The sequence below is a fragment of the Lupinus angustifolius genome, chromosome LG08 (assembly GCF_001865875.1).
Source record: "Lupinus angustifolius cultivar Tanjil chromosome LG08, LupAngTanjil_v1.0, whole genome shotgun sequence".
NCBI classification, from domain to species: Eukaryota; Viridiplantae; Streptophyta; class Magnoliopsida; order Fabales; family Fabaceae; genus Lupinus; species Lupinus angustifolius.
In genome coordinates, this window is record NC_032016.1 from 11174359 (window position 1) to 11185858 (window position 11500).

The window sequence follows — 11500 nt, forward strand, 5'->3', positions numbered from 1 at the left end:
CGGTGAAAAGGTATTTAATATAGTAAGATATATTTATTTTAGTAAATTTTCTTTTAAAAATAACTATATTTGATTTGGACAAGTTCAAGAAATTCCAATCTAAGATCTAAGTCAACTAAGATCACAATTACACCCTTGCTGAGTGTAGTATTTAGAAAAGCTATAAATATATATAATAAAATGTCCTAAATGAGTTCTAGTTTGATTTTTTCTATTGTGTTATCTTGAGTATATGTTAAGGGGCAAGATTAGAATAATGGTCTTATAATTTTGTGAATAACTTGAAAATTTTAACACAAAATATGGTAATTAAAGAGCACTCCTCCACATCTTACCTAGTCAATAGATCTAATTTCCTCAATATTTAGCATAACACAAGAGTCCCTCAAAGATAATGTCTCCATGCATGCCAAATGTCAAGCTCAAAATTGTGTATCTTAAGAAAAGAATTTCACATACCACATGAGAAATTGTTAGTTTTTTATAGGTTTGCGGTGGGGAAATGTTAGGAGAGTGAGTGACAGTTGTTATAATTTTATGTTGGGCAGTTACTTATTTTTTTACTAAACATTGTGTACAACTTAACCTCCAATTTTTTTTAAATTAATATAGTATACATTTATTAACACTATAGGGCATGTCGCAATCTTAAAATATATGAAATTATAGTCTAAATTTTCGTAGTGTACATATTGTTGTTGAATTACACTTAAAAGATAGAATTTTTGTCAAAATATGGATATTGTTTAAATTGAGATACAACATGGCTTATAAACAACTTCATACAATTGAATATAAATATTATCATGAAACAAGGGTACTACTTTAACCTAAGGATATGAAAAAATAGGTATAGCAAAGTTGGCGAATGTAAGTACAAATCATAAAGAAAAAAAGTTAATTTTTAAAAAAAATAAATTTTATTATTTTTATGTACACCCAAATGTTGGTGGAGACTAAATTAACACAAAATACATATATTAAATTAATAAAAAACACACATATGTTTATTAGTATAGATAAACATGAAATTAGAAGTTATAAAATAGAAAAACATAAAATACTCCATGTGTGGTTATTTTATGTTTTCCCTTTATCTATTAGTATACACCCAAATGTTGGTGGAGACTAAATTAACACAAAATACATATATTAAATTAACATAAAATACATATATTAAATTAACACAAAATACATATATTAAATTAACACAAAATACACATATGTTTATTAGTATTAGTATAGATAAACATGCAATTAGAAGTTATAAATTAGAGAAACATAAAATACTCCATGTATAGTTATTTTATGTTTTTCCTTTATCTGTTAGTATAGAAGAAGATAAAATGATAATAAATGACAAAAGATAAATTAGGGAAACATAAAATATTTCATCAATAGTTATTTTATGTTTTTCTAATTTCTATTAGTATAAAAATTTATATAAAATACTTCATGACTAGTTATTTAATGTTTATTAGTATAGATAAGTATATATAAATATGAAATTAGAAGTTATAAAATATGAAATAGGAAGACGTAAATTATTTTATGGAAGTTATTTTGTGTTTTCTCTTGATTAAGTAGTATAGAATTAGAAGTTATAAAATAAAATTAGAAGTTATAAATAATAAAATAGGGAAACATAAACTACTTTATTAAAATTATTTTGTGTTTCCTCTTCATGTCTCTTAATTGGATCTTAGATAATGGAAGCCACCGATTTTATAAATTGTGGTAGTGATATATTTATTGCATAAAATACAGGAAAATGTGGTTGATATAACTATAAATACCTAAACTCTAAAATAGTAATGTTGCTGCCATTGTATAGTTGTTGAGTGCAAGTTAAAATTTTGGAATTCATTAGTGTATCAAATTTTAGCCTTCATCACCTCGTGATGCAGATGTAATATTGTGTTGACTTCCACAATTGCATCATTTTATAATTACGGTGTGAAACTAAATCAAAATAAATTCAAAAATATTTTTTAATCATAAAATATTCTCATCATTATGATCCTAATCAGTATCACACCATCCATAACAACAACTATCAAAACAAAGTGTGTACCCAAAAAAAATTCATGTACCAAAAAAAGTGTGTAAGATGTGTACAAATGCACATTAATTTTTTGTTAACTAAGTTTTAAAATTTCCATGTTGAGAATATAAAACTTCAATAAAGATTAAATTTCATTAAAAGAAATTCAAAGCTTAATTCATTAATTAATGAATTAAGTGAGAGCTAGTTCTCTTTGTTGAAACAAGAACACTAAAAAAGAGCATCTAACACAATGCCCTATTAAACATGAAAAAAGAAAACAAGATTAAAAAAGATTGATTAAAAGTTGATAGATTATGATCCAATTAACCAGCTTAGTTCATTCCAGTTGCATTCTTCACTGAATCAGCAGCTCCTTGAGCTTTTTCCTTCATCTGCTGACCAGTCTGCACACAATAAAAGAAGCATATCCCTATAAGAATATGTTATTATATAACTGAAAATGGATATTTTAGATTTAGGGCATAATCATGTGCAAGTTAAATCAATTTTGCACATCTTCAATATGTGCTATATAATTGAAAATGGAACCTGTTGCATGGATTCTTTAGCAGACTGAGCAGCATTTCCAGCCTGGTCCATCATGTTGCTAGCCTTTTCCTGCAATATATATATATATAGCATAAAAATTTGTGACATTGTCTTCATTTCATGTTTATTTCATCCCATATGACAGTTATGAACTTTTTAAACAAAGTTTAATTTATTATTTTATCATAGAGACATTATTTAAGGACTAATTAGATCCTTCTAAGATACTAAGAAAATGGAGAGGGTTTGTTACTTTTCCATAAGCTATAAAAAATTTAAAATTTAGTCCATGCAAGTTTTATTTGTGAGTTAGTTTTTGGAAGGTAACAAAGAGAAGCGAAAAGTTTGGAAACTATGAAATATGTTTGTGAGGTGGCTCTCAAACTTTTCATTTTCATTATTTTCTCTGAAAAACTCAACTCGCAAATCGATTCGTAGAGAATAAAGCTGAAGTCATGCTTTGGAAAAAACCTGAGCTTGGCCCTTGGCTTGTCCAGCATTGTAGCTCATGTTTTGGGAGTCCATCTTCTATGAGAGATAGTTATAAACCGAATAAGTAAAATTCAAGTATTGTTTGAGTTTTTCAGATACAAATTCTTACTACATGTCCTCACTTATATAGGTGTTGTTGTTCTCACGTTTTGCTACACAAATTGTGATTCACACACTTCACTCATTCACTTACATTTTCAAAGGGCACACATGTCATTCTATTATTGGATAGTTGATTTAGTCAGCAATTGTAAATATGAAAATTTGTGGAGGATATTCATTCTTAACTCTAAACTCCTATTCCTTAGGTTGGTTGCTCATGATTGGGATTACTTATCCTGATTTCTGTCCCATTTATTTGGTGTTCTCGTCCAATCGGAAAATTTTATTTGATTAAAAATAAAAATTATAATAATATAAGTTAATATTTATACATTATTTTATTAAATTTGATTGATTTGGTACATAGGAACATAATTTTCTTACGGCACAGAATCCTTGTTCTGTTTCACATGCTTTTCTAATTATCTTATGTAGTAATTATTGGCTAATAGTAGAAGAAATTTAGTTCTATGTTATGGTTGAAATTATCTTGGGAAGAAAAAATCTACATATATATATGCATATCATGGCGTAAGGTAATAAAAATAAGATTTTGTTATCCTCAATCCTTAGGGATGAGGTTAAAAAACCCCAAAATAATGGATATCTCTTTTAATCTTGTATTTAAATAAATATAAACTTGTCTTATCGCTTTTCCAATGTAACCTATATTTTTTAAATATTTGAAACTTAGTCTTAAGTGTAACAAAATCAATAAAAATAAAAGTAAGGAGTAAGTATCATTAGTTAATAAGGTAATAGTGAAAATGGTGTGTCTAATGTATTACAAAATAAAATGTTTTGCTAAGAATCCAAAAATGATTTTTTTCGGTGAAAAGGTATTTAATATAGTAAGATATATTTATTTTAGTAAATTTTCTTTTAAAAATAACTATATTTGATTTGGACAAGTTCAAGAAATTCCAATCTAAGATCTAAGTCAACTAAGATCACAATTACACCCTTGCTGAGTGTAGTATTTAGAAAAGCTATAAATATATATAATAAAATGTCCTAAATGAGTTCTAGTTTGATTTTTTCTATTGTGTTATCTTGAGTATATGTTAAGGGGCAAGATTAGAATAATGGTCTTATAATTTTGTGAATAACTTGAAAATTTTAACACAAAATATGGTAATTAAAGAGCACTCCTCCACATCTTACCTAGTCAATAGATCTAATTTCCTCAATATTTAGCATAACACAAGAGTCCCTCAAAGATAATGTCTCCATGCATGCCAAATGTCAAGCTCAAAATTGTGTATCTTAAGTATAAATGAAGACATAGTGTTGAGACATTAATCATAATCTCAAGCTTTAAATATTTATTGATCTTAAATCATTCAATAACCTTAGTTTCATAACATATTCAAATTAAGAAGATATGGACTCTAACAAGATGAGCTACAATGCTGGACAAGCCAAGGGCCAAACTCAGGTTTCCATATATACTCTTCTCACATATAGTCATATCTTGTTAAAATAGATGTGTTTTCTATTTTGTATAATCGATTAACAACATAGTTAATCGATTATGTAGTTAGTTACTTCAGTTAGTTAAACTGAGTTTTGTTTGTGATTTTACTATAAAATATGAGTCTCACACCTTTGTAATCACAATTCAATAATAAAAATATTATGAGATATTTCTCAATACTCTAGTGTCAAATCTATTTTTCTATGAAGCTTGAATCTTTGCTCTTCTTGTTCCTATCTTGAATTCTTCCTTTTCAAGTATGGAAATCCATGTTTTAACATATTAGTATTTTGGTGTGTTCAATATTATATAATTAATAACATAAATTTGTTTGAACTTTTGTGTGTATTTTATAGGAGAAAGCTAGCAACATGATGGACAAGGCTAGCAATGCTGCTCAATCTGCAAAAGAATCCATGCAAGAGGTTCATATGCTTTCATTTGTCAACATTTCAATTTTTAAATAGATTAACATTGATCATGTGATTTTGCAAGATGAAGTGGTGACATTTTATTTTATTAATCTAATCTTGCATTCCTTCATAAAATATTGATTTCCAAGATACAGTGCTATCACACTTCTAATTATGCTTTTTCACAATTCTTATTAATCATTCCTTTTTTTATAAGCAAAATCTATTAAAATCAGCACAACGGGTGCTAACCCAATACAAACAAAGATCAATTAGAGATCTTCTTTGAGTACATAGAAATACAATACTTTGGATCAATACACAAATTCAAAAACATCAAAGTAATTGGACCAATTTTTAAAAGGAACTAAATCCAAGACCTTGCTTAAATCAAATCGTGGAATAAAAAACTAAAACTATAGTTATTTAGTAGATAAATAATTTAAAGTGTCACATAAATGTTCAATCTCTATGATTACATCCCTTTATACTTGGTTTGGTTTAGCACCCTCTAACATTTATTTTTTCTCTATGTTGTATATGTTTGATTTGATATGGCACCCTTAAGATAAATGTATCGATCTGCTTGTAACTTTTTGTACTTTTGATACCTTTTAATTTAATCAATTATTTGCCGATAAAAAAATGTCTTGATCTGCAAATGTTTATACTAATTCATAAAATATGAACCCTTACAAAGTAAAGGTTAATTGTTTTTTTTTTTTTGTAGACTGGGCAACAAATGAAAGCTAAAGCACAAGGAGCTGCTGATTCTGTGAAGAATGCAACAGGGATGAACCAATAATGAAGCTAAATGGATGAATTTTCTTAACTTGGTTTCCTTACATAAATAATAAACCTAGCATGTTCCACTGATTTATTTATTTTACAATAACATTATTCCATCATAAGTCTAGTGAAACCAATGTAATGATGAGTAGAAAGTTTCAATTTTGAATTGTCATATTATTGATGCTACTTATAAAATTGTTGCAATTGCTACAAATATTGGTATTCTAATTGATGCAATTAGTTATGCATGAAATAAAATCATGTATGAGGTGAAAGGTTTGATGAAAAAACTTTATTAATAAAGATAAAACTCACTTCGATAATTCTATGACTCAAAAGAGATTAATTATTGCTCACAAAAAAAAAATGTATGATTCCAGGATTTCATAGTGAAACAAGCTAGCTAGTGACATGAAAACATGATTTAAAATAAAAACAATAATAATATAAAGAACCATTTTGTAACATTTGTAAGGGTGGCAATAAGATTCAGCTTCTAACCTCTCCTCAATATAAGTGACTTAGCTAGACTTTAAATTCCATTATATATAATTTCCCTAATATTTTCTTTATATTATATTTTTATTTTCTTAATTGATAATTTAATATTACATTATTATTATTCCATATTAAAGTATCGTTATAGATATTGTTGATGTATTCTGAATTTTGTTATAGCAGAACTGATTTAATCATTAATCAAGATGAAAACATTGTTGTGATTTATATTAAAAAATAATTAAACTTTTTATCTTTTATTTAATTATCAATGAGTTTAAATTTTTAAAAGTGAGAAAAATAACACTTTAAAATGTTCATTATTCCTTAACATCTTTAATTGTTAAAATGTTATTTAGAATTAATATGTTTTTTTCAAACTATGAAACAATTATATATGTTTATTTATATTTTATTGTTATTCAAGATAAATTTTAATTAAATATTATTGTAATTAAAGATCTGCCACTGAAATTATATATTTTCAATTACTTAAATATTATTTAGACATATTTTACATTTATATAGTAGTAAGGACACAATATAGATATAAAAATTACGCTCATTGAATTAGTTGAATACTCATTAGATATGTTTTACCATTATATAATAGTATAGATAACGTACTCCTAGAATTCATGTGTTTATCTAATAAAATAATTGTTAAGATATATTAATACAGTACTGAATCATGTTAATAATGTCTTCGGATGAAAAGACTTACTTTAATTTTAGTACTTACACAAATAATATAATTTAAATTAAAGTAAGATCGAAAATATAGTAGTGATCTATGGCAAGTACTTTTCTGTATACAAACACAAAGCAAGCAAAAGCTAGCAGTATTGGATTGTTGACTAAATGATGAAGGGATCAACCCAATGGCATGTACTTATGTATATGCAAGTAAGAAGCCACAACAAAAATGATGGCCTAAGCTATTTAACAATTATAAATTTCAGGAAGAGCTTAAAGATACTTAAATTTAAAAGTTTAATATTTATGTATTGATAATTTAAAAGAAAAATATATTATTATCGTATCATTCATGTGTTTATCTAAAAAAAATTAAATGGATTTAAATTTAGTTCAATAACTATATACTTTCAGCATAAAATAAAAAACGCACATACTCTTTTAAGTTTTGCTTATTTAACTAAACATGTTAAGCTTAAATACCTTATTTTAAATACTTTTTTTTTTTTGTCTCATTTAACTTTGTTTCCAATATGAAATTCGTTCATTTGTTAAAAAAATTGCTACTTAGAGTGTAATATATTCTGAATAGCATCAATTCCTAATCTAGAAATAAAGGGAAAATAGCACTTTGAAAACACAGATTGCAAGGCCTGTAATATCCTGAAGGACCCCAAAGAAGAAAAATCAGCATAATCATTGTTATGCGGGTACACATTTGTTGTTCCACTCTTTTGTATTATTCCATATATTAAGATATATGATTTACCAGAAAAATATTTAATAATTATTATTTTAACTTAAATAATTTTATTTTAACCAATCAGAAATTATAATACATAAAATGATATTAAATATAGGAAAATAGATGTACTCTCATTTACTCTGCATGCATGATTAATTGGTAATCACCTTCCACGTCAACATCTATGGCTAAAGTCGAAAACTGATTAAGGTTTCCATGATAACCATACTAAATTTAAATCACTTGTAATTTTATGATTATGGTGACTATTCCTGATTTATATCATAATTGTGATATAATATCGAACCAGAATAGAAACATAATTATATTTGAGTTGTATCAAATTCAAAAATAATTTTTTGATCAAAAAAGATCACATTGCAATTCGCATTCTAATACCTAGAATAACTTCAACCTCAATAACTACAATTATACTCATATATTTACCACCACAACTATAATTTAAAATATTAGCCACATCCAAGCTTTTAAGTGGGGAATTGGAGCACCAGCTATAAACTGTGCACCCCTGTCACAAACTAGAAATTTCATATTATAAAACACATTTTTATTTAGTTAAAGGTAAAATATAGGTTCAACACCTTTATATAAAGCAGCATATATTACAATCAGAAACAAAGCTTAATAGTAATAGAAACTATACAAATTATATTTCATTGTCACACACTTGCATCATAACCCCCAATGTTTAAGTAATAATAGTGAAGATAAATCAAACAGAAATATAATTCTCAGAATTAAATCTCTTCCACTTCATCTGAATTCTCTTCATCACTCCAGCTGCTGCAACATCTCAGAGTAGACCTAGGAGATGCACGGTAATCAGATTGAACAAAACTATGGAACATTACAGCACCACCTTCTCCAAGCACTTCATAGCTTTTGTCATTGCAAAAGTATCCTTCTATGTCTAGAGGAAATTTCTCAACAAGTTTTTCACCATTCACATTAGTATGCAAAGCAACAGAAAACTCATTTGGTTGGAAACATGTTAAAACCCTTTCCACAAGTTGTGTCAGTGTTATCTCTTTAAAGGCATAACCCACAGCTTCAAAACTAGCATAGCTGAAACCATCTTCTGGGGTGACATGAATTGTGGATATTGCATTACCTTCTATACCATTCATTGAATAGCCACAAGGATCAAAATCAAAGTCACATATTTCAGATTGTGGAAGAATGTTCCTTATTCCAGATTCTTTGGTCATCAATGCTGCACTACAAGTATTCTCTTTGAAGAACACAGATGCTTTTTCTTTATCCAAACCAGTCATGCAAATCTCAAGGCCATAAACTGCTTCCAAAGGGGTTTGCAATTCAGCACTAGAAGAGTAAATGTGCCAAATTTGTGACTTGTTATCAGGGTCACCCATTTCATAAGCTATGCTGCCAGAACCAAGATTGTGAAAATAGGTATCAAGAAGAGTTACTTCATCTGAAAAGCTACGATGAGGGAATGGTTGTGCCCCAGGGAAAATGAAGCTTCCTCGAGTATACCTCACAGATTTCACAGTAAGGGCAAGTTCATCAGCCAAGTTAAGAATGGCTGGGATTGAGAGAAGCAACTTTGTAGTTCCACAAGTTTTGATGATAACTTTATAAGGATAAACAAATAAGCTTGATTCTGAAAGAACATAAGAATCAACAGAATCATTTGATAATGAGGAAACAATGGTGCATTCAGCTGGTTTCAGAATCTCATCAAGTTTGTCTTTAGAAAATGATCGGAACCCTAATCCTTTAGGATCAGAAAAAATGCTAGGCTCGAAGAACGATATCTCAAGCCTCTTTTCATAGCCTTCAAAACCAATAGCTGAGCAAGACAAGGCCATTTTGACTCCAAGAGAAAAACGATGTTGCACCACCAGAGAGAGAAGAAGAGAACAAGAAAAACAAGAAGGGGAAGGAGAGTAGAATATATAATATTGCAGTATGAAAAACCTAGGTAGGGGCTACGTTACAAGTCACAACCAAGAAAATATTAGGATGGTTTCCGAGCGCACTGCAAAAGGAATGAGATAAGTTAAAAAAAACAATCAAACCAATCCTAAGAACTAATGTGCACTAAAGTTAAAGATATATTTCACAATACGATTGGAATAAGGTTAAGCAATTTATAAGGCTTAGAAAATCCATAAGTTAGTTTTCGAGTATCGGGGATGTGTTAACATAAGTCTCACATCATATTGGAATATGATTGGACAATTGTTTATAAGGTTTTGGACAAACTATATCCTATGAGTTAGTTTGTGAATTGAATTAGGTCTAGACATTTTAATCTTTTGAATGTCTACATGTGTCGAATATGGGACATGAGGGGCGGCATGAGGGACATATTAACTTAAATCTTACATCGGGTTGGATTATGGTTAGGTCATTGTTTAGAAGGCTTATACAATCTACCAAAGTTTCTTATCAACTTCATATTTTATAACGTGAAATACAAAAGCCAAAGTTGTGTCCATAAGTTGTGAAGAATTGTTTGTTTTTTTAAACAAAGGTACGATATATTAATAATAAGAAGCATACAACAAATCCATGTTAAACATTTCTAAATCTATAGTTAGCAATATCCAACCAATTCCTAGTAAAATCGTGAGCAAAAAGTCTAGGAATTTAATTCCAAATAGCATTTGTTTTCGTAACAATACTGAAAGAAGCCAATTTATCAGCATAAGAATTACCCTCCCTATGAATATGAGTAATCATAAAATGCATTAAGTTGAGCTTAGCCTTGCACTTATGCCAATCATTGTGAAGAATTGTTGTTCATTAATGACATTATGAAAGAAGTAATTGTCTAAAAATTATATAAGAAAGAAGATGAAGTAAGAAGTTACGTTGGAGTATGCAGCAGATCTGAACTTCTTGATTCCACCGTGTGGTCGAATATCTTCAATGATATAACCAAGAGGAGCTTCATACACTAAACATTTACTACTACTACTAGACTTCTTCTTCCCACCTTTTGATTCCATTAGTTCATTCGCACCTTCATGTACCACAATATATATATTATATTAATCAATCTCTCTAATGTCTATGCTTCATGCATTTATTTCAACATAGGCTATATAACATGTAATTTCAAATGCAGCACTTTATATCCACTATATGTGTTAATATATGTGGTAAAGTAAATTATGTAAATACTCAAAAGCCTTAAACAATACATGACTAATTTATATAAAATAAAGTGTATAACAACTTTAATTGGGAAAATTATCAAAACCATAATTGCAATACTGCATTCCACAATTTAAAACCATGTCTCAAATACACAAAGGGAATAACTTATACTATGTTTGGATGAATGGGGTGGAGGAGAATGAAATGGAAGATAAATCAAGTCTTCATTTTTGAAGTTATTTTAGCAAATAAAATGAACCATGCAAGTTGAATTTGTTAAGTTATTTTTTAGTATATTTTTCCACTCCTGAAAGAAAAGAGAAAACAAAATTTGTTGTGATCCACCCTCAATCTTCTTCACCTTAACCATCAAATCACCTTGTAACTCCTTTTTCTTTTGTTGAGAGTGAAACTCGAACCTACAACCTCGTGTATTTCATTCCTTACGTCATCTTTCTTCACTACCTTATCACTCCTAAGAAAAGGTTAACATACATTAATCTTACATTTAGAGTATGCTTGATTGAGATTATTTCTCT

At 28.2% G+C, this 11500-nt stretch overlaps 1 protein-coding gene across 1 annotated transcript; it reads right to left on the reverse strand.

The window, feature by feature from the left end:
• Positions 8415-9806, reverse strand: LOC109353498 (S-adenosylmethionine decarboxylase proenzyme-like). Its single transcript, XM_019595798.1, has one exon. The coding sequence runs from the start codon at positions 9662-9664 to the stop codon at positions 8570-8572; it is 1095 nt and encodes a 364-aa protein (XP_019451343.1). The 5' UTR covers positions 9665-9806; the 3' UTR covers positions 8415-8569.